Source organism: Eumetopias jubatus, unplaced genomic scaffold, assembly GCF_037043125.1.
Source record: "Eumetopias jubatus isolate StellerSeaLion01/CBP00866 unplaced genomic scaffold, mEumJub1_p1.0 scaffold_4, whole genome shotgun sequence".
NCBI lineage: Eukaryota > Metazoa > Chordata > Mammalia > Carnivora > Otariidae > Eumetopias > Eumetopias jubatus.
Genome location: NW_028274810.1, coordinates 173,053,991 through 173,078,813, shown reverse-complemented (window position 1 = coordinate 173,078,813; position 24,823 = coordinate 173,053,991). Strand labels below are relative to the sequence as shown.

At 37.5% G+C, this 24,823-nt stretch overlaps 1 protein-coding gene across 1 annotated transcript in view; it reads left to right on the top strand.

Moving 5' to 3' along the window:
• The window catches only part of DNAJC5B (DnaJ heat shock protein family (Hsp40) member C5 beta), a 56,950-nt gene that overhangs the window by 13,851 nt on the left and 18,276 nt on the right, over positions 1–24,823 (top strand). Inside the window, exons 2-3 of the mRNA XM_028108733.1 lie at positions 19,408–19,621; positions 23,279–23,450. Coding sequence (XP_027964534.1) covers positions 19,408–19,621; positions 23,279–23,450 — 386 coding nt within the window. The remainder of the gene's footprint in view (positions 1–19,407; positions 19,622–23,278; positions 23,451–24,823) is intronic.

Here is a 24,823-nt window from a genome sequence, read left to right as displayed (position 1 = left end):
GGCAGTGCTGTATGGTGACTAACATAACATAATAAAATAAAATAAAATTTAAACAAAATAAAGTTTAAAAAAATTAAAAATAAAAAAATAAAGTTTTAAGAGTATAGGTCTTTCAAAAAAAAAATGGGCAAAGTGTTTGAACAGTTTTCCAAAGAAGATATACAAGTTGCCAATAATCACTTGATTAAAATCAACATTACTCATCAGGAAAATGCACCTCAAAACTCCAATAAGACACCACTTCACTTTTAGTAGGTTGACTACCATTAAAAAAATGTTGGGAAGGATATAGAGAAATTAGACTGCTCATACATTTCTGGTAGGAATGTAAAATGCTACATCCACTGTGAAAAATAGTCTAGCAATTTCTTAAAAAGTTAAATATAGAGTTATCATATCATCCAACAATTGTGTGCCTAAGTATATTCCCAAGAGATTGGAAAACATTCACACAAAACCTTGTACATAAACATTCATAATAGCATTATTCATAATAGCCAAAAATGAAAACAACCTAAATGTCCATTAACTGATGGATGGATAAACAAAATGTGGTACATCCATATAATAGAATATTATTCAGTCATATAAAGAAACAGTTTGTAACTTATGACAAAAGAAGCAAGAATATATAATGGGGAAAGGACAGTCTCTTCAATAAATGGTGAATGGTGCTGGGGAAACTACACAGCTACATACAAAAGAATGAAACTTGACCACTACCTTACACCATATACAAAAATTACCTCAAATTGGATTAAAGATTTGAATGTAAGACTTAAAATCATAAAAAGCCTAGAAGAAAACTTAGGTGGTAAACTCTTAGACATGGATCTTGGTAATGCTTTCTGGATTTGTCAACAAAAGCAAAGGCAACTAGAGCAAAAAAAAAACAAGTGGGATACATCTAACTAAAAAGCTTTTGTTTTTGTTTTGTTTTGTTTTTTAAAGATTTTATTTATTTATTTGACAGAGAGAGAGGAGGTGCACACAAGCAAGGGGAGTGGCAGGCAAAGGGAGAGGGAAAAGCAGGCTTCCCGCCCAGGAAGGAGCCTGATGTGTGGCTCGATCCCAGGACCCTGGGATCATGACCTGAGCCAAAGGCAGACGCTTAACCAACTAAGCCACCCAGGTGCCCCAAAAGCTTTTGTATAGAAAAGGAAACCATCAACAAAATGAAAAGGCAACTTACCTATTGAGAGAAAATATTTGCAAATATCCACTAAGGGATTAATATCCAAAATATATAAAGAAAACATAAAACTCAATAGCAAGAAAACCAAACAATCTAATTTAAAAATGGGCAGAGGATCTGATTAGACAATTTTCCAAAGAAGACATACAGATGGCCAATAGGTGTAGGAAAAGATTCTCATCACTAATCATTGGGAAAATGCAAATCAAAACCATTGATAATAAAGTAGCAGAAAGAGAAATTAAGAAAACAATTCCATTTAAAATAGCACCAAAAAGCACCCCAAAATCTAGGAATAAACCTAACCAAGGAGGTGAAAGACCTGTACTACGAAAATGATAAAACAATGATGAAAAAATTAAAGATGACACAAACAAATGGAAACATATACTATGTTCATGGGGGGCCACCTGGGTGGCTCTGTCAGTTGAGTGTCCAACTCTTGATTTCCACTCAGGGCTTGATCTCATGACCCTGATCAAGCCCCACATTGGGCTCCAGGCTGCATGTGGAGCCTACTTAAAAAACAAAAAACAAGGGCGCCTGGGTGGCTCAGCTGGTTAAGTGACTGTCTTCAGCTCAGGTCATGATCCTGGAGTCCCTGGATCAAGTCCAGCACTGGGCTCCCAGCTCGGCAGGGAGTCTGCTTCTCCCTCTGACCCTCTCCCCCCACCATGTGCTTTCTCTCTCTCTCATTCTCTCTCTCTCAAATAAATAAAATCTTTAAAAAAAAATGATATACCATGTTAATGGATTGGAAGAATTAATATTGTTAAAATGCCCATACTACCCAAAGCAATCTACAGATTGAGTGCAATCCCTATCAAAATGCCAACAGAACTTTTTACAGAACCAGAACAAATAATACTAAAATTTATATGAACTACAGAAGACCCCCCCCAATAGCCAAACCAATTTTGAGAAAGAAGAACAGAACTGGAGATACCATAATCCCAGATTTCAAGATATACTACAAAGCTGTAGTAATCAAAACAGTATGGTACTGGCACAAAAATAAGACACATAGATCAAGAGAACAGAATAGAGAGCCCAGAAATAAACCCATGCTTATATGGTCAATTAATCTATGACAAAGGAGGCAAAAATATACAATGGGAAAGACAGTCTCTTCAATAAATGGTTCTGGGAAACCTGGGCAGCTACATGCAAAAGGATGAAACTGGACCTCTTTCTTAAGCATACACAAAAATAAACTCAAAGTGAATTAAAGACCTAAATATAAGACGTGAAATCATAAAACTCCTAAAAGAAAACATGGGCAGTAATTTTTTTTAAAGATTTTTTATTTATTTGACAGAGACACAGCGAGAGAGGGAACATAAGCAGGGGGAGTGGGGGAGTGGGAGAGGGAGAAGCAGGCTTCCCGCGGAGCAGGGAGCCCAATGTGGGACTCGATTCCAGGACCCTGGGATCACGACCTGAGCTGAAGCCAGACGCTTAACAACTGAGCCACCTAAATGCCCTGGCAGTAATCTTTTTGACATGGGCCTTAGCAACATTTTTCCACATATGGGATGTTTCCTCAGGTATGGGAAACAAAAGCAAAAATTAACTACTGAGACTATAGCAAAATAAGAAGTTTTTGCATAGGGAAGGAAAGCATCAACAGAGTGAAAGGGCAACCTATTGAATGGGAGAAGATAGTCACAAATGACATATTGGACAAGGGGTTAATATCCCAAATATATAAATACTTATATGACACCACACCAAAAAACAAATAATCCAATTAAAAATAGGCAGAGTACCTAAACAGACATTTTTCCAAAGAAGACATACAAATGGCCAACAGACACATGAAAAGATATTCAGCATCACTAATCATCAGGGAAATGCAAATCAAAACTACAATGAGATATCACCTAACACTTGTCAAAATGGCTAGAACACAAAAGACAAGAAATAGCATGATGATATGTGTACACAATGCTTTGCCATAAATATTATACAGTATGTTAAACTACCATGGGAAAAAAAGCATCAAAAAATAGCATTCCAAAAAATTGTTAAAAAAGTGTTAAATAGCTTGGAAGTTGGCGATTCAGTAGTATATTTTAAAAAACAACAAAACAAAACAAAAAAACAAAAACAAAGTTCTATCTACTCAAATTCATTGGAAAAAAGTTAGAATTGTGGTTTCCAGGGGTTGGGAGTGGGGAGGAGGAAATGGGAAATTGTTCAACAGATACAGACTTTCAGCTTCAGCTTTGCAAGGTAAAAAAAGTTCTAGAGCTCTGTTGCACAGCAATGTGAATATAGCTAATGTTACCGATCTGTGCAACTTTAAAGTGATCAAGATGGTAATTTTATGTTATGGTTTTTTTTTTTTTACCACAATTAAGGAAGGAATGAAGAGAAAGAAAAAGAAAGAAAGAAAGGAAGGAAGAAGGAAAGAAAGAAAAAGAGGAAGGAAGGAAGAAAAAGAGGAAGGAAGGAAGGAAAAAGAAAAGAAAAGAGGAAAGGAGAGGAAGGAAAGAGAGAAAGATGTGTTAAATAGGATAACAGTAAAACTTCAAAACCAGACTTTGGTGCACAGCCAAATCAACTGTGGAACTGTTGCAAGCATACAGATGTCCCAGACCTACAGAATCAGAACCTCTAATAGTAGAGCCATGACACATGAGTTTTTTAAAAACAACATCCCATTCACAGATGATTTTGAGCATCAGATGTTGAAAACTACTGATTTAACTGGTGAGCACAAGAGAAAGGATAAACATAGGTGACTGTAGCAACACAGTCAGATTGCCTATTCTGTTCCTGGTCCTTTTTATGAGAAGTGACCTTCCTTTGGTTTATGGAGAGTGAATAAAATCCTGTATCTGACATGTCCACTTTACTCTCAAGTTCCTGCTCCTGGCTTCCCAGTTCTTTGTCTGCCCTATCCTTACTTGGTGTTTGAATACTTGCTTACTTTTGGTGCACTGGTCCCTTTGGATAATACTCCTGCCAACCTTGGCCTCAAGGGACCCATATATGTCTGCACTGCCTTGTCTAGCCTCCCAGTCAGGACAGGGCAAGAATCAGGGAGACATCTTGGAAACCAAGGGAAAAGAAGGTGTGGTCAACAAACCTTATAGAAAGGTCAAGTAGAATGAGGGCTTCAAATAGACCATTGATTTTTTCAGTTAGGATGATGGAATGGAGAGCAAGAAATCAGATTACAGTGGGTTGAAGAGAGAATAGACACTGAGGATGCAACCTTTTTGTGTAAACTATGCTTTGAAAAAGTGTTATGAAGAAGGGAAGGAGGAGATAATTCAACAATTTGAAGGGCAGGCGAGGACATAAATATAGTTTACCTTTTTAAAAAAATGTTGGGGTATGTTTGCTTCCTGAAGACAAACAGAGATTATTGAAGATACTGGAGTTGGGGGGGGTAGGGATTGATGACTGATGGACAGGGATTTGGGAAGATGCACAGGTAGATCCTAGAAAACACTGGCGAGGTTAATCTTAAAGAGAAGAGGTTCTTCTTCCCTCCAAATAAAAAGAGGAAAAGATGGCACAATTGTGCAGAATTATTTCCTTCTAATGAGCTTTTTTTTACCTCTTTTGAAGTAGGAAATGAGGTTTCTTGTTGAGAGGGGTGAGGGAATGAGGAAGAGGAATCAAAGAGAAGTTGTAAAAGCAATAACTGCCACAGGAGACTTCAGAGGGAACTTATTGAGGCCAAGCAGAAGGATTGGCAAGCAGCTTAGCAGACCAGCTGATGTAGAAAATTGTAGGTCTTTATTGGCCCCAGTTTGCATGGTTGTGCAATCTTCTCCAGCAATGCTGGTCATCCCAGAAATGGGAGTGGAAGCAGTGGAAGACTGATTTCCTTGGCGGTATGACAGGAAATCCAAACATTTATAGAATTGAATCATTTGATTTGAGTGGCACTCAAGCGCGTGACCACAGGATTCAGACCGTGTAGTTAAGGAAATTAAGTCAGTGAGGCTGGCAGTCTGGAAGAATAGGTCCTGGTAAGTTTAAAAAAAATGGGTTTAGGGGGAACAAGAAAGTGAACGCTTAACACAAGGATGTATCAGGGAGTTAAACTATATATTTTTGCACTGAGAAACCTAGAAGATAAAGAGACTGGGGACCCTACAAGAACTTTCAGGCTGGACCACCACTGGAAATTGCTAGGAACTGTTTGCAGCCTTGACACAATTCACTATCACCAGTACTTGAGCTGTCAGACAGCAGGTGGAAGGCCTACAGAGAGCAAGTGCCTGCTAAGGGCTTTGACTAGAACCAGAGGTGGGTGCTGCCGTTGGAAGTAGGAAACAATTTGTATGGCCATTTCTTCTACATCTCAGTTCTCCCTTGATGTCAGAGTTCAGTAAAGATTGCTAGCTTTAAGAAAACAAGAATACAAAAATTTTCCCAAGAAACATAATAAAGTTAGAGGTACAGAAACTTTTGTTGGAAACCTGAGCCAAATACAGAGATCTTAAGTTGTATGCAGCTCTCAGATTCTGGGCAAGCTATAGGCTGGTAAGAAAAAAAATTTTTTTTAAATGTAACACACAGAGATCGTAGTGGTCTGCTAAAGGCTTGAAGGTTTACAGTGGCCTACTGGTGTCAGAACATCAGGTCCTTATTCCTTAAAGCAGTACTTTTATGATTGGTGTAGACAAATACTTCTAATATTGGACACATTTTATCTACTGTGTTTGCACAAATATTCTAGTCTATTCTACATTATTAGGGAGGGTAAAAAGCTGGTTCTTAAAATTAGCCTTAGAAAATAATTGTGAAAGACACGTATCATATGACCTCACTGATATGAGGAATTCTTAATCTCGAAACAAACTGAGGGTTGCTGGAGTGGTGGGGGTGGGAGGGATGGGGTGGCTGGGTGATAGACATTGGGGAGGGTATGTGCTATGGTGAGCGCTGTGAATTGTGCAAGACTGATGAATCACAGACCTGTACCTCTGAAACAAATAATACATTATATGTTGAAAAAAAAAAAGAAGATAGTAGGAAGGGAAAAATGAAGGGGGGGAAATCGGAGGGGGAGACGAAACATGAGAGACTATGGACTCTGAGAAACAAACTGAGGGTTCTAGAGGGAAGGGGGGGATGGCCTAGCTTGGTGATGGGTATTAAAGAGGGCACGTACTGAATGGAGCACTGGGTGTTATACGCAAACAATGAATCATGGAACACTACATCAAAAACTAATGATGTAATGTATGGTGATTAACATAACAAAATAAAAAAATGTTAAAAAAAAAAAGAAAAGAATTGTGACCAGAAAACTATCTAAGACAAAGATTTATCAATTGGCATTTAAACTTTTCAAAAGTTAAGTATTTTTAACTCTCATATTAAAAAAATACTCAAGTATGATGCCTCATAAAGTCAAGTTATTATATAGTCTAGTAAAAACTTGGGAAGATTTTTTTGCCATAAAGTGGTATCACTGCCTTGACTGCCACTAGAGGTCAGCACTTTACTCTCCATCTGGTTTTATATGGGGTGGGGGAAGATCAATTCTCTAAAACAGATCATCATTTATGTTCCTATTGTTATCTCATGCCATCTGTCTTGAATCACGAATGTGACCGTGGATCACAGAGAACTAGAGAACACCCTGACAATTGCTGGGGTGAGCTGTTCTGATATTCCATCTGCAAATGTGAGGAAATCATAGGACTGTGTAATGTGGCGTTCAGAGGCCCTGGGTGCCTTGGTGGTCAAAATACTTGAATCATATACTATGGCAGCAGGTGTTTCAGAAATAATTACATGGCAGAGTAGTATTGGCATTATTATTTGCAATTTGAAGCTAAATGGTGCCCTGAATTTGCTAATCTGTCCTTTTTGCAGGACTCTACTAATCCTCACCCAGTGGCTCCTCTTCCTCGAGCCCCATTAACACTCTTGTTCCTGCTTTCTTTCAGCAGCCGACTGTATTAATTTTCTTGTGGGGAAGGAAAATGTACTAGGTACAAATGCATGAAGTGCTTGTAAAGGGTTGAAGGGACTTGGGGGCTGATCAAGGGAAAAGATTTAACTATGAGAGGCAGTAACACACGACAAGCCTTATTGGGTGGGGCTCAAACAGGATTGCTTGAGAGGGGAAGACCCTCACAGCATGAGACCACCCGGAGGCTTACAGCTTTGGAACTATCCTCAGGAGGGAGGGGACAACGGAACTCAGAGAGGAGGAGAGGCAAGAATGTTGGAAAGGGGGCTTACGTGTCTAGGTGATGTCACTCAGGAGCGTAGCGGGAAGTCTCTGAGTCAGCTCCAGAGGGCCATAGCAGCTTGGATTCTTAGAACCACAAGACTCTATCTTATCAATAGCCAGCACATGTATGGTGAGGTCTTGCAGGTATATAAAGTGAGTAGGCTCTGAATGGCTGATAATCTGCTTCTTTGGGCTATTTTAAAAATAATTAAATGTGTAAAAATTTGAGTTTCACACTGGTGAGCTTTTGAGCTAATGGGACTCAGCTTGCAGTAAAGAAACAATACACAGAGGCAATCTTTGGGCTATTCATATAACAGTGGTATAAAGCCTTTTATGCAATTAACATCTACACTTGACCCTTGAACAACATGGGTTTGAACTGTGCTGGTCCACTTTTATGTGGATTTTTTTTTTTTAAGGTAAATATAGCCCAGTATTGTAAATGTATCTTCTCTTCCTTATGATTTTTTTTAAAGATTTTATTTATTTATTTGACAGAGAGACACAGCAAGAAAGGGAACACAAACAGGGTGGGGGCGGAGAGGGAGAGCAGGCTTCCCGCAGGGCAAGGAGCCTGATGTGGGACTTGATCCCAGGACTCTGGCATCATGACCTGAGCCGAAGGCAGATGCTTAACGACTGAGCCACCCAGGCGCCCACCCCTTATGATTTTCTTAATAACATTTTTTCCTCTAGTTTACTTTATTATAAAAATACAGTATTTAAGTTAATTTACTGTTTATGTTACCAATAAGGCTTCTGGTCAACAGTAGGCTGTTAGTAGTTAAGTCTTGGGGGAATCAAAGTTATACGTGGATTTCTGACTGTGTGGGAGGTCGGCATTCCTAACCCCTGCATTATTCAAAGGGAGTTATATAATCGACTATACTTGAAAGAGGAGATGGACATAAAAGATAACCATGAGTTTCCGGTTATCACTGACAAGGTAATTTTGATCAGGTGTCCCTTCCACTGAGAAATTTGGTGTCCCCACCAAATTTCATATATACATCTTAAAAGCATTTGAGATTAAAGAATTACTGCTGACTAGGTTGTGATAAGGAAGAAGAGAAGCTGAGAGGCTGAGCAGGGCTCTCTGGAGAAAGGAGAAAAATCTGGGACCTTACCTAACAGTATGGGAGTCCTGCAATTCTGTTTAGACTCCTCTGAAGTGCTGTACCCCAGGACAAAGGGCAAAATGGAAGTGAATCATCTGTGGTTCACTATGACTTTTGTGGTCCTCCATAAACCATATTCCCTGGTATTCATGTCCTTACATAGCCCTCTTGAATCTGGGCTGGCTCTCTGACCTAATTTAACCAACAGAATGTGGCAGAAGTGATGGTGTATCTAAATCCTAAAAATGCCCAGCAGCTTCTGCTTTTGCAGTCTGATTTAAGCTAGCCATCTCTTAAGAAATATGACTATCCCTATACATTGGGGCTGCTCACCTTGTCACATGGGGAAGCCACATGGAGAACTGAATTCCCAGCCAACAGCTCTCACTGAGCTTTCAGCCATAGCCGGCACCAAATTACCAGCAGTTTAGTAAGGCCATCTTGGAAGCAAATCCTTCAGCTCCAATTGAGCAGTCCTAGCCAAAGCCAAACAGAGCACAGAAAAACTCCCCAACAAGTTCTGCCTAATTACAACATTATAGGCAAATTAATAAAATGTTTGTTGTTTTAAGCTATTAAATTTCACCATAGCTTGTTACACAGAAATGGAAAACACCAGTCTTTTGTGGACCCTAACTGAACTTTAAGCCATCAGGGTGACTGAAAAAAATCTCAATACCTAATATTGGATTGTGATGACCCCTTATAAGTGCCTTCAGATATCTGAAAGTAGGAAATAAAATTGCTCTCTGGTATAAGACAACATTTTCTTAGTAGTCCTATTCAATTTTTTTCCAGTTTTATTGGGAAATAATTGACATATATCACTGTATAAGTTTAAGGTGTATAGCATGATGATTTGATTTACATACAATGTGAAATGATGGTTGCAATAGGCTCAGCTAACATTCATCATGTCCTATAAACACAAAAGAAGGAAAGAAAAAAAAATTCTACTTATGATAAGAACTGTTAGAATTTACTTTTTCACAACTTACCTATGTATCATATTCTTTTAAACTTTTTAAAATACAATATCTGGCCACAGTGATAAGCATAGAAGTCAAGACAATATGAACAAGAATTAGCAGAAATGAGACAATAGACACAGCACCACAGACAACCTCAGGTATTAGAATTATCAGATACAAATTTTAAAATATCTTTGATCAAGAAATAAAATACAAGATTGAGAACTTCACAGAAAACTAAAAATTATTAAAAGGGATATTTCAAATTTTTTAAATGAAACACATAAATTTTATAACTCAAAAATACAGCAACCAAACTACAGAATTCAAAGGTAGTGTTTAGCAGGTTAGAGATGACTGGAAGATACTCCTGAATAAAATAGCAAGAAAAAATTACAAAGGACAGGAAAGAATGCAAGAAGATAAAATACATAGAAGATCTATTAAGGTCTTAGAGAAAGGCAACTAGAGTCTGAAAAAGAGAGTAAAAAGAGAATGAGAGGAAAACCATTTGAAAACAATGTGTGTGAATTTTCCAGATTCATGAACAATATCAATCCATATATACCAGAAGCCCAATAAGAGCCAAGCAGAACAAATAAAAAGAAATCTATATCAAAGCACATCACAGGAAAACTGCTGAAAACCAATGATGTAAAGCCTTTATGGCGACTAGAAAAAAAACACAAACTATCTTCAAAGAACAACAATTAGACTTAAAACAAATTTTACAACAGAAATAATGGAATTCAGAAGACAATGGACTGAGATCTTCAGTGTGAAAAAGAAAATAATTGATAACCTATAATTCTATATCCATGGAAAATAACCTTCAAAAATGAAGGTGAAATAAAGACATTTTTAAGTTAAACAAAAACTGTAAGAATTAATTATCAGCAGATCTGCACTAACATATACAAAAGGGTGTTCATAGGCAGAAGGAAAATAATTTTTGATGGATGGTTAGAGATGTAAGATATAACCAATAGCAACAAAATTGGAAATGAGTAAATGCACACAAACACCAATTAATTGTGAAAAGGATCATTAAATAATAATTGTATTAAATAGCAATTCTTGAGGGACTAAGAGATGGAGAGAATTAAAGTACATGCTACCAACAGCACTTAAGTTGAGAGGAAAGTAATCGTGTTCATGTTCTAAGATTTTTATATTGTCTTGGAGAAAGACAAAAAGTACCTTCACATTGGACTCTGATAAGGATTTTGTAATCTCTTGGAAATTCCCAAGAGGAATTTTAAGAATATGTAATTTCCAAAGCAACAGCGGAAAAAAGTAGAAAAATTAAAAAGAATCAATCCAAAAGAAGGCAAGAAAGGAGAAGAAAGAAAATATACTTTAGATGGGACAAAAAAAAATGGAAGTGGTAGATTTAACCTGAGATATATCAATAATTATATTAAAAATAAACATAGACTAAATGCTTCAATTAAAACAAAAATATTATCATTGTGAATTATAAAACCAAAACAATATGGTGTTCACAAAACACACATCTAATATATAAACATACCAAAAATTTGAAAATTAGAGAAAAATATATCCTATGTAGATGCCTACCAATGAAAGTTGGTGTTGCTTTATTAATATCAAAGTGATGGCAAAAAGTGTTACTAGGGATAAAGAGACATATTTCAAATGATAAAAGTTCAATTCATCAGGAATGTATAACAGTTGTTAATTTGTATGCTTCTAAAATCATGGCCTAAAATACAGCAAGAAGTGATAACTCTAAGGAAAAATATGTAAACCTACAGTCATAGTGGGAGACTGTAGGTTTAACATACCTTGTTTGATAGATTAGTATAATGGCTAAGAGTATAGAAGATTTGGACAAAAAATTATCAAATAAAATCAAGAATGAAGCACTTAACATGTATGGAATGTGTAGTCTTTAAAGTACACATGAAATATTTATAAAATTGAATAAATAATGAGACTAAAGCAACTCTCAAATTTTGAAGGATTTAAATCAAATAAAATGCTTTCTCACTGTAGTGCACTCAAGCTAGAGATCAAAAACAAAAAGATAACTAGAAAATTCTGATATATTTGAAAATTTGGAGGCACAATTTAAACTAACTCATCAGATCAATGGAACAAGATAAAGACCTAGAAATGGACCCTCAACTCTATGGTCAACTAATCTTTGAAAAATCAGGAAAGAATATCCAATGGACAAAATTCTCTTCAATAAATGGTACTGGAAAATTGGACAGCCACATGCAGAAGAATGAAGCTGGACCACTCTCTTACATCATACACAAAGATAAACTCAAAATGGATGAAAGACCCATATGTGAGACAGGAATCCATCAAAATCCTAGAGGAGAACATAGGCAGTAACTGCTTCAACATTGGCCACAGCGACTTCTTTTAAGACTTGTCTCTAAAGGCAAGGGAAACAAAAGCAAAAATGAACTTTTAGGACTTCATCAAGATAAAAAGCTTTTGCACAGCAAAGGAAACAGTCAACAAAACTAAGAGGCAACCCATGGAATGGGAGAAGATATTTGCAAATGACATTACAAAAATAGGGCTGGTATCCAAGATCTATAAATTTCTCAAACTTCAACACCCCAAAAACAAATAATCCTGTCAAGAAATGGGCAGAAGACATAAACAGACACTTCTCCAAAGAAAACATACAAATGGCTAACAGACACATGAAAAAATGTTCAACATCACTAGCCATCAGGGAAATACAAATCAAAACCACAATGAGATAACACATTACACCAGTTAGGATGGCAAAAATTAACAAGACAGGAAACAACAAGTGTTGGCAAGGATGTGGAGAAAGGGGAACCCTCTTACACTGTTGGTGGGAATGCAAGCTGGTACAGCCACTCTGGAAAACAGTATGGAGGTTCCTGAAGATGTTAAAAATACAGCTACACTATGACCCAGCAACTGCACTACTAGGTATTTACCCCAAAGATACAGATGTAGTGAAAAGAAAGGGCACATGCACCCCAGTGTTCATAGCAACAATGTCCACAATAGCCAAACTGTGGAAGGAGCCGAGATGCCCTTCAAGAGATAAATGGATAAAGAAGATGTGGTTCATATATACAATGGAATATTACTCAGCCATCTGAAACAATGAATATTCATCATTTGCACTGACATTGATGGAACTGGAGGGGATTATGCTAAGTGAAATAAGTCAAGTAGAGAAAGACAATTATCATATGGTTTCACTCATATGTGGAACATAAGGAATAGTGTGGAGGACCACAGGGGAAGGGAGGGAAAACTGAATGGGAAGAAAACAGAGAGGAGACAAACCCTGACAGACTCTGGACTCTGGGAACCAAACTGAGGGTTACAGAAGGGAGGGGGTTGGGGGGATGCAGGAACCAGGTGATGGGCATTAAGGAGGGCACGTGTGGTGATGAGCCCTGGGTGTTATACTCAACTAATGAGTCGTTGAACACTACATCAAAAACTGATGATGTACTATATGTTGGCTAATTAAACATAATAAAAAATATAGTATATAATACATACAGCATATAATGTGTTAAAAATAAATAAACCACAATTAAAATGAGAAAATATCTAGAAGTGAATGTTACATATTAAAACTTGTGGAATGCAGTTGAAGTAGTACTTAGAGGAAAATTTGTAGAATTAGATACACATGTTAGAAAACTGAGTCCAGCAATAAATAAAAAATAATACATAATGACCAAGTTGAGTTTATCCAAGAACACAAACTTCATTTAATATTAGAAAACCAATCAATCACATTAACAGAGTGAAAGAGAAAAAATGTGTTTCCTCACCAGATGCAGAAAAAGCATTTGATAAAATTCAACATCCATTTACTGTTAGTGAATTAGTGAAAGAGAAGAACTTGCTTTTTAAAAAAGATTTTATTTATTTATTTATTTAGTGATGTTAGTTATTTCAGAGAGAGAGAGAGCAAAGTTGGGGGAGGAGCAGAGGGAAAGGGAGAAAGAGAATCTCAAGCAGACTCTGTCCTAAGCATGGAGCCCGACGCAGGGCTTGAGCCCATCACCCTGAGATTATGACCTCAGCTGAAATCAAGAGTTGGACACTGAACCAATTGAGCCATCCAGGCACTCCCAGAAGAACTTACTCTTTAAGATACTAAGACATACTTTAAAGTACTATATTTCAAACTATTATTGGCCCAGAAATAGCCAAGCAGACCAATGGAGCTGAACAGACAGCCTAGACATATAGGGAAAGGATTTTATTTTTTAAATAAATGGTGCTAGGACAGTTGGATAACTACATTTTAAAGATAAGATTGGACACCTACCTTCCACCACATTGAAAAATCAGCAACAAATCAATCCTTGACTACCATGTGAAGGCAAATCTATAAAGATTTTGGAGTTATAGAATTTATAGGACAATATCTTTCTGAATTCAGGATAAAATTGATCAATTCAACTAAATTAAAATTAAGAATTTCTGTTCATCAAAAGATTCCAGAAAGAAACTAACAAGTTTCCAGAAAGGGAGACTATAAATGCAATACATATAAATGACAAAGGATTCATATATAGAATATGTATTTTTTTAAATACTACAATTTAAACATCAAACTAAAAACTGGCAAAAGACTATGAACTTAAATAGATGATATCCAAATGGCATATATATGTGTATCAGCCTCATTAGTAATTAGGAAAATGCAAATTAAACCACAAAGGGATATATGTATATCGCCAGACAGTCAAACATTAAATGTCCACCAATACCAAATGTCAGGGAGATGTGCACTAGGACTCCTATATTGCTTTATTATGTTTTCACTTGGACTTAGTCCAAGAGGGCACAGGAGTTCCACTGAACTTCCAGTATTATGACAACTATCAAGTTCCATTATTGCAACAGTTGCCATCACCTGGGGTTGCTAATCTAGGGTTTGTTTTCACCTTCAAACTCTGGTTTATAACAGTTCATTTTCCTATTTGCAACCAGTCTCTTTCCCATTATAGCCAACTTTTTTCTAGAAAGAATAGTCTATGTCTGAGCTCAGCTTTTGCTTCTTTTGCTACCTGAGCTTTTTCAAACTCAGATTTTGCTTTTTTTTTTTTTTCTATCTTTGCAGTAGATGCTGACTCTGTCACAAGGGTAGTTTTAAGGATTCTAGGATATGGGAAGAAATCACTCTTCCTTTTCTATTCTTTCTTCTTAGGCAGCAGGTAGCTTCTTCTGGGACATTGGAGGGGCAATAAACTTTGTGGCTGAGAGAGTTTAGCAGAAAGTCATACTGCAATGGAGAATTTTTTTTTTTTTAAGAGGGGGGGAAGGTACGAGGGGCAGAGGGAGAGGGAGAGAGAGAACCTTAAGCAGGCTCATGGGGCTCCATTTCACGACCCTGAGATCATGACCTGAGTCTAAGTCATGTCACTTAACTACTAAGCCACCAGGCACCCCCGTAATGGAGAAATTTTGAAATAAGAAACAATAGGTGGTCATTGGAGAAAGCAGCTGAAAATGTGTTGAGTGGGGAAAGGCAACTTATAGACACACCCATGCCAGGATGGAACTTAATTCCCGGAAGCTTAGATACCACCTTTCCTAAACAAGGTTTCCGGTGACATTTTAATCCCATGGAGATAGATCTGGCCTAGAGGTGGGGCAACATGGTCAGAATCGGGTCTTAGATGACTTAGAGACTGGTAGAGAGTAGTAGGTAGATCTGATGTTAAGAGGATTAGATGTTAAGAGGAAGAGAACTGGGCAGAACACTGTAATTTCTATTAGACTTATGCTACTGCCTCAGAATAGGGGCATTAAGTAATTACAACCATACACCCTACGTTTATCTTATCTGCCACTCATTGAATTCACTATGCATTTCAGTTGACAGTTGTTATTGGATTTTGAAGTGGAAGTTAGAGGGATTGATGCTATTATTCTAACATCAATTATAGCCATACCAGATTAATAGATGACTAAGTATAGAGAGATTTAAAATAAATGGCACACACACACACACACAAATAAAAATAAAAATAAAAAATAAAAAATAATAAAATAAAAGGCACACATTCTGGTTGCGTATTATGTCACTTTTAAGTGTAAAATGAGAAATTATAAGAAAGATCTTTAAAATGAATTAGGTGAATTTTATATTTAAATGTATTCTAGGTACTTCCTTTCACCCTAAATTCCATACATGCTTCCTTGCTCTATAGGCAATTCCCAAAGATGGGTCATTGACCAACTACTTCCTGAGCAGTTGTGTAATTTTGGCAGCTGCCTCTGCTAGTCATATTTCCCAAGGATTCCTCAGAGCCAAGAGTATCTGCCAAGAGGAGTCAAAATGCTGCTGATGACCAGGAATTGGATTTGTTACAAATGGAGATGGTCCAGCCCTCTGAATTTGCCAATGCTATTGTTAGAGGAGTGTGATAAATGGTTGAGTGCATCTGCCCTTGTGAGCTGACAAAGATCTGAGCAGCTTAAAATATGACAGGAAGCCAGGCTTCTCTGGCTAAGTCTTGGGCAGTGTGTATCAGTCTACAACTGAAACTTAAAAACAAGAGAATGTATTGCAAAGAGGCACTTTCCAGGGGTTTCTTTTTTCAAGGCAGAAGTAATAGCTCTTGTATTTGATTGGCCTGGAAATGATTTCTGGAACTAGTACGGGAAAATGCTGCAATTGTATCCCAGAGCACAGTGTGAGAATTCCAGGAATATTATGCCATTAAAATTAATGTGTTTAAAGAATCCACTTGATGTTTTTTGATGATGATCATTGTATCATTGAAGTTAGAGAATTTCTTCTTTCTTCCTTTTTTTACCCCTTCTAATTTGGTAGTAGGTAATTTAAGAGAAAAAAACTAAACTTTCAGCTATTAAAAGAGAACATTTGTAATGAGCTTAAAAATGCTTACAGAAGGAAACTACACAAGTAATCTGTTTTTTTTTTTTGTAACAAGAAAAAACAAAATAATCACCTATAATCGTAATGTGTAGCTAAAAGCACTGGTAATTGTGGTTATAACCTTTCATGTTTTTCTTTCTTTTCTACTTGTTTTTCTGCTTTATTCCATTGTGTGTGTGTGTGTGTGTGTGTGTGTGTGTGTGTGTCAAGGTCACCAAAGATTTCTATATCACTAAACCCAGTGATCAATTCTTAGTCTTCATCATATAGGACCTGTTAATGGCATTTGACACAAATGACCACTCCCTTCCTTGAAATACTTTGTTCACTTAGATCCCAAGATATATTCTCCAGATTTTTCCTTCTGCATCATTGGCCTTTCTTTGTTCATCTCTTCTGCTTGTCCTTTCTTCCCAAAGCCCAGGTTTTGGACTTCTCTTGGACCCACCCCCAATCCCTTGGGAATCTTTTCTAGTTCCATGGCTCTAAATACCATCTACCTTCTGAGAACTCTCAAACATAACATCTCCCTCAATAATTCTTGCCTAAACGCCAGGCTTATATATCTCTCTTACTTCCATGTCCACTTGGAAGTCCCATAGGTATCTCAAAGGTATCTAAAACACAACTCTAAATCCTAGCAAACCATGCCCTACTGCAAAAAAAAAAAAAAAAAAAGTATTGCCAACTCATTAAATAGTAACTACAAACTTCTTTTGCTCAGGCCCAAACTCTGGGGCCATCTCTGATTTCTCTTTTTTTATATCCCCCATCCAATCCATCAGCTAGCCCTCAAAATATATCCAGAATCCAACCACTTCTCATTATATCTTCCACTACCACACTGACCAGAACCACCAGGAACTTTTCCTAAAAGAGTGTTGCTGCTTTGGCCTTTTTCCTCTCTAAGAGTTAGTAATCCTTCTAAAACTAAAGTCAGCTCATACCACTCTTTTTCTCAAAAAACCCCAATGGCTTCCCATGTCACCTAGACCAAAAGCCAAAGTCCTTACAATGGCATACTAACATTCTGTGTGCCTTACTTTTTTAATTTAAAAATATAAAAAAGGCAGCATAGTGCTGGTTAAGAGCATGTGCTCAGGGTCAGATTGCCTGTATTCAAAGCCTGGCTCTAATTATTAGCTGTATGATATTGGGCAAGTTACTTAGCTTTCTGGTGGCTAAATTTCCTCACTTGTAAAATGGGATCATTATAGTACCTATTTCATAGAGTTGTGGTGAATATTAATGAATTAATATTTATAACATGCTTATAATAGTGCTGGCATATAGTAAACATTATAAAATGTTTTTTAAATGACAAAATAGGCATTTTGTGCTATTTAGCATGATTTCATCATGAATTCTGCACATAAAAAACAACTCCAATGGTCCCATCTATAAGAATTTATAGAGGGGCACCTGGGTGGCTCAGTCGTTAAGCGTCTGCCTTCAGCTCAGTTCATGATCCCAGGGTCCTGGAATCGAGCCCCGCATTGGGCTTCCTGCTTGGCGAGAAGCCTGCTTCTCCCTCTCCCACTTCCCTGCTTGTGTTCCCTCTCTCACTGTGTCTCTGTCGAATAAATAAAATCTTTTTTAAAAAAAGAATTTATAGATAACTCAAATGTCTCTCAAAAAGCATGAAATGTTTTGATTAAACAAATTTAAAATGAACTATCATTGCTTTATTCTTTTTGTTTATTCTGAGTTCAGAGTTGAAATGGATTTTACACCATGATTTATACTTTAAGTATTTTGGTACTTTTTAAGCACACTGATGCTGAGCTGCTTAATCACCTACTTCCTAACCAGCAATACTTTAATTCCTAAAGTGGCGTGATTTTTTTCCCTGTTTATTGTGTAGATTGACTTCTAAAGTATACTTTACTTTTCTGCTCTATTTATGGCCTTTTATTATTGCATTAAAATGAAATGGTTTAATCTAAACCAAAACAAAAGCTTAAGGTATACTCCTACATATAGCTATGATGGGCATAGTAGGGAGAACAAGTCATAAAATTTCCAGTACAGAGTCATGAAATTCATTGACTTTCCAGTGGAAAAATTACTATAGACTCAAGTTTTGAACATGGCTTTAATCATTATTTAAATCTGTCTGTAGAGGGAAGTGAAGGAAATGGCCACCAGTCAGACCCTGACTATCATAGCTCAGTTCTTAGCTTCACTTTACAGGTTTTTTAATACTTGAGTATAACTGAAGAATAAATAACCCCCAAATATCTTTCTCTCTCTCTGTCTCTCTCTCTCTCTCTCTCTCTCTCACACACACACACCCCGCAACATAACACATACCCATACCCTTCAGGAACTGATTTATGATCCACAGAGAAGTGAGGACATTTTACTCACAAGTAAACTTCTACAGATTATTTGAAGTGGAAAGATCTATTTGAAAAGAAGTCAAATATACATTTGAAAACAAGGGAAGTCATAGTAGTTGCTCATAAAACAAAAGGGAGTAAGGATTTATGAAAGATCTGTGAAAGGGGTCCTACTATTTATTCAAGGGACTATGAATCAGGTTTTTTTTTTTTTTTGACAGTTGAGTTTAACTTTTTGAATATGTGGTGTGAAGTTTTGTTAATTCTAGAAACTTATTACAGTGCTAAATGGAATTTTGGTGTAAACTGACCCTACTGCACAAACTCTTAAAGGCCTCTGCATATTGAGGTGGGCCACTGATCAGCTGCCAGGTAAAAATAAACTTCACATATTTGCCAACAGCAAGAACAGACTACCAAAATGCAGGAGTTGAGAATTCCTTTGAGGATGTGAGGAGAGAAACAACACTACTGTGCCTGCACATCAGAAACAAGAGGCAACATCTGATGAAAACTTGCTTAGTTACATCAACATTTTTGTGAAACTTAGCACTTCACAGTAATTGCATGTAAAAACGATGTACAAATGAATAGTGCCCCTCCTAAAATGTCAATGCAATTCTTGACAAATAATACTTCTCCTCACTTTTTTTTTTTTAATTTTAAAAGAAAATTGGCCCTGAGACACCATCCAGACAAGAATCCGGATGATCCAGCTGCTGCTGACAAGTTTAAAGAAATCAACAACGCCCACACAATACTTACCGACATGTCAAAGAGAAACATATATGACAAGTATGGATCACTGGGGCTGTATGTGGCCGAGCAATTTGGAGATGAAAATGTTAACACTTACTTCATGCTGTCAAGCTGGTGGGCAAAGGTAAATCAATTTTTTCTTTAGAAACAGTTTCCTAGAAAAATTGTGGTATTATTCACTCTTTTAGACTCCATCTCAGAGAAAACCTAACCTTACTATATTATTAAACTCTTGTAAATAAAAAGAGATAATCACTTTGACTGAAAGCTGCTATTTGAGGATCTTTTTTTTCTTTTTTGCTTTAGCTTGTCAAATAATTATAAAATACAGCAGGACTTAAAATACCTCTAGACATTAATTATAATTGAATTTGAGGCTTCAGGTTAATTCTGACTGCCCTCCCTCTCCCCATAATGACTAACTAAGAACTGACTCACTGCTCAAAACAAAAATAATTTATTAGTGTGACAAGTGCTTAGTAAATTATTATAGGACAAATTTAACCATGTACTTTACTATCTATAGCATAAGCTACCGGAGCAAACATAGTACTTGGGAGAATGCATGGTAATTATGTGATAGGCTCACATGGGGCCTGACTTCAAGTAGTGGAGAAGGAAATGAGGGGGGAAAAGTGAGAATTAAGTAGTGCTGGAAGGGTGTTGAAGAGACACAGAGGGAGAAATAAAAAAAAAAGGATATCTGGTCAAGAAGAAGGCAACATTTTTAAGGACTTAGTGCAATCAGAATTGACTTCTGACAGTAAATATTTTGTGGTTTCCTAGGAATACCTAGTATATGAGTGTTTAATGATGGTTATATACTTGTTTATGAGTTTTAATATCCTTATCTTCTGATAAAAGGGTATTTACATGTGAACCATACATATGGTCCATCAGCATATTTTTTGTACAATTCATATAATTTGGGAAATCATATGAACTCACATTCATATGGGTGGTAATAATTTAAAAAGCTACAGATCTCCAAAAAGAGGGATTGTTATTTTCTTCCACTAAAATAAATCTTGCTAAATTGAAGAGTCTTATACATGCAGGAGGAGAGAGAATATATTTTTATACATAAGCATGGAGAGTCTGCAACCTGAAGCCTCACTTGTCTTCTGCAGTCTCCAAAATTTCTTTTCCTAGAGATAACTGGGATTCCCACTGAAACCCCCTTTCTCTATTGTTGAAGACCTGGGAGGGAGACAAGTTCCCACTGAGTGGATTTGGACCTTGGAACAAGAGTGTACATAATGACAATGTCATTTATAATAGATTGAGTGTTCATATAACAGTGTGGGCTTGCCTGCAAATCTAACCTCCAGGCATGACATTCTCTCCATGGGAAGGTATATCTGGCATTCTAGATAATTTACATACCAGCACCTAGGTTGCATATTGGGGCTGGTCTGCATAAAAACGAGAATAGGCTTCCTTGCTGCAGAAGTTGACAAAATTGATCAAAATTCATATAGAAAAGCAGAAGCTGTCCAAAAGTATAAGAAATTTTTGAAATAACTCCTGATATGGCTCTTTAAAAATACGGTTACAAAGAAATCTACCTTCTTCTGCTGCTTATATCAAAAACCTAATTGCACAGCACCCATTAGAGAGGGCTGGCACATAGTGATCATGTATTAAGTATGCACTGCAGGAATGATTTATTATACCCATGAAAATACGTATTTCAAAATATTGGACTCCTACTTATGCCTAGTAGTGTGCTAAGCACTGTAAGTATGTAAGGCAGAGTTATTTCTGCAACAGGCAAACAATCTAGTTGGAATAATTAAAGAACAAAACAGTATATGAATTAAAGGAAAATTTCAGAGAAGAGAAAAATATGGGAATTGCATGGTAAAGACAAAAAAGGACAAAGGTAGGTAAAAAAAAGAGTAGCTTGTTGGGGCAGTAGCTCAGGAATACTGCACAGGAGGGTTTTGGAGGCAGCTGGTGAGAAGGGTGTTGCAGTTTTGTTTTCAGAGTAATTTACTTAAGTCTATGAAAATGTAGAGTATACATGGCAAAAAGATTATCGGCATGAGTGTGTGACCAAAGATCCCTCACTCCATGCCACTGTAGGCTGTACCCCATAATGGGGACCAGAGTCAGAGATGGGGTGCTGGGCTAAGAAATAGGAATGAGCCAGGTGAGGCTCATCAACGTTAAAGATGTCTACCTTAGGTTCCTGAAGAACTGCATATACACAAGGTGATGTTTATCCTCTTTCTCTTTTTAGATAAAATCTGCATTCTGAGTCAAAGATGTATAAAACACTTCCTATGTCAAATAACGTATTTTTTTAAAAAATCAAATTTATTTTGCTCAATTAACAAAAGGTTTAAATTGGAGGTTGGGAAAGTTTCTTTTCATTTTTAGCTATGGCAGACTTAGTAAAGCAAACCTTTTATCTTTTTCTAAAAAGTATTTTTATTTATTTATTCTTGATTGAGAGAAAATGAACATGGGGGAGGAGCAGAGAGAGAAGCAGGCTCCCTGATGAGCAGAGAGCCCAATTCAGGACTCAATCCCAGGACCCTGGGATCATGACCTGAGCTGAAGGCAGTCACTTAACCAACTGAGCCACCCAGGGACCCCTAAGCAAACCTTTTATATGCTTATGGGGAAACCCTGGTGCTGGCTGTTCACGAGGAGGAACAAGTCATTTGTTTATCTATTAATTACTTCATACATTCATTAATTCAATAGATATTTATTGTCTTCCACATGCCAGGTACTAAATCCTTATGTTAGGAGGGACTGAAGGATGACTAACATATAGTTCCAGGCTTCAAGAACCTCAGTCTAATGTGAGACAGACATATAAACTGATCAATGTCTTAAATTGAATTTTGTCCTAAAGAAATTTATATGGAGTACAGCTGGGGCACAAAGGAAGGAGAAACTGTTTTAGAGTTGGGGGGGATCAGGAACAATGTCAGAGAGAGGATCTTTGAGATGAATCTTAAACACACAGTGGACATTTTTTAGATGGCTGGGGAATGGGAAGGGGCCCTCTGGGCAGATGAATCCACAGGGAGAGCAAATCTATGGCAGGTATGGCAGGAACAGGGCTGTGCTAATTCACAGAAGGGTTTGAAGACAGATGGCTATAAATAAGGACCTCAAGCCTTTCCTGAGAGGCAGGAAAGTTGCTACATAGGTTCAAGAGAACATGTATTTCAGAAAGCTCCAACAACAATGTGCAGAGTAGAATAGGAGGCAAGAGTAGAGGCAGGGAGGCTAGTTAGGAGGCTATTGAAGTGTTAAAGGCAGAGATAACAAGATCTTTCTAAAGTCCTACCGTCTTTAGGAGGGAGGGTGTAAGAGATCTTGAAGAGATTCTGGCAGGACTTGGTGACTAAGAGAAATGCGGAGGTGGGAGGGAGAGCTCTCAAAAGCTCTTCTTTGGTGAGAATAATTCAGCCCCTTGGTTAGCTCATTTGATCTGTAGAGGTTGTTTGTTTTGTTTGCTCTACTCTTAATAATGACCACCAAAGCTTATGAATAAAGAAGAAAACATCACCCTTCACTACTTAGGCTACAAGTCACTTTCTGTGAACTTGTTAGGCAAAACTTTATAAGGAATTTGTTTCCAAAGTAACTAAAAAGGCAATTCTTGTATGGAATAAGGATGAGGGCGTATATGTGGTCTGCAGGGTGAATTGCATTATCTTCAGGTCTCTGAAGATACACGGATGCACACTTATTTCTGGGGTTCTCCCACACTCCACCACCCCTCACCCCTATTTTGCTTTGCCTCTGCTTCCCCTAGACCCTGTTTGTCATCATTGGCCTCTTGACTGGCTGTTATTTTTGCTGCTGCCTATGCTGCTGTTGCAACTGCTGCTGTGGACGCTGCCGGCCCAAATCATCGGTGCCAGAAGAGGACTTTTATGTGTCCCCAGAGGATCTTGAGGAGCAGATCAAGACCGACACGGAAAAAGGTGGAGTAAGATGAGAACAGAGCTAGTGGGTGTCCCTTCGCAGGCCTGACCAAGCATGAGATCCCTGACGGTGGTTATCACTAAAGTAAGAGAGATCCAACAACCCAATGAGGGGAATCCCAAAGACTGTCATCTTTGGTACCTCTTTTGGAGAGGATGAAAGGACAGTTACCTCTCCCAGCTGCAGAGAAAAGTAGAACCTGACACCATTAAAAAGAAATATGCTGATCACAAAGCAAAGCCAGTACAATTCGTGATCTCATTATAGGTGCATGAGCTCTAGGTTCAGGGAGGTTTGGGTGGGAATGCTCAGGCGTACAAGAACCAAACCTGTTACCTTAGGATCTCTATTTATATAGAAGGGAATGGACATCACAAAAAGTCAATAACCCTTGACTTTTCTTCTTTCTGATTACTTGATAAATGCGTTTTGGGTAGAACTGGGGAAGGGTGATATTTCTTCCCTGGAAATGTAGCTTCCTTTCAAATCCACACATTCAGAGCTAGCCTCAACCAGCATCAAGAATATTGTCCTGTGTAAATGGGACTGTTTGCTTTGCTAAATCACCTCCACATGTTTGTCTATGTTTATACATGACCATGAAATATTACTTGATTCTTCAAGCTCATTCCACCCAGAAAAATGATAAAGAAAAAAAGTATAAAGAAAGATAAAACCTCACAGAATTCACAACACCAGGAATACTTCATATGCTCTGGGAAATGCTTTGTGCAAACAAGCTGGAGTCAAACCTGCCATTGTCCTCTCTGCCTTGCAGCCATAATCCTACCATCATTTTCTCCTTTAGAATGCATCATTATTCTGCCTTACAGACTTCATCACTAAATCACAAAGAATCTTGGACAGCCAAATAAAAGAATTACTTGATAATTCAGACAGTGGCCCATTGTTGTCAGAATTGCTGAATTTAGGAATAGTACACTTCTCTGGACTGTACTCTGATTCTTTTGATCACAATGAAATAGAATTTCTATGACATCAAGCAGCAGAGACTATTTAAAGACTTCCACATACTTTTTATTCCCTATCAAATGTGATGCTAAGCAATAGTGTTATTACCCACCCTGACTCCAGCTTGAAGGAAGAAATCTTCAATTATATGAATTGTACTTAGTCCACACCATTTTAGTATTGGGAGTCAGAGAGGACTGAGGGATTTTCCTGCAACCTGTGACCCCTCCTCTCTATGGTGACCGCTGCATGGTCATTCTGGCAAACAGGGGGGTTACTCTAACAATTTTTTGTTACTGCCCCTGGAGACAAATTGTGGGCCCATGGTGAGATATAATTACAATTGCCTTTTGCCTTATCTGGGCTATAAAAGGACAATTAATCTTTTAATGAGGACATA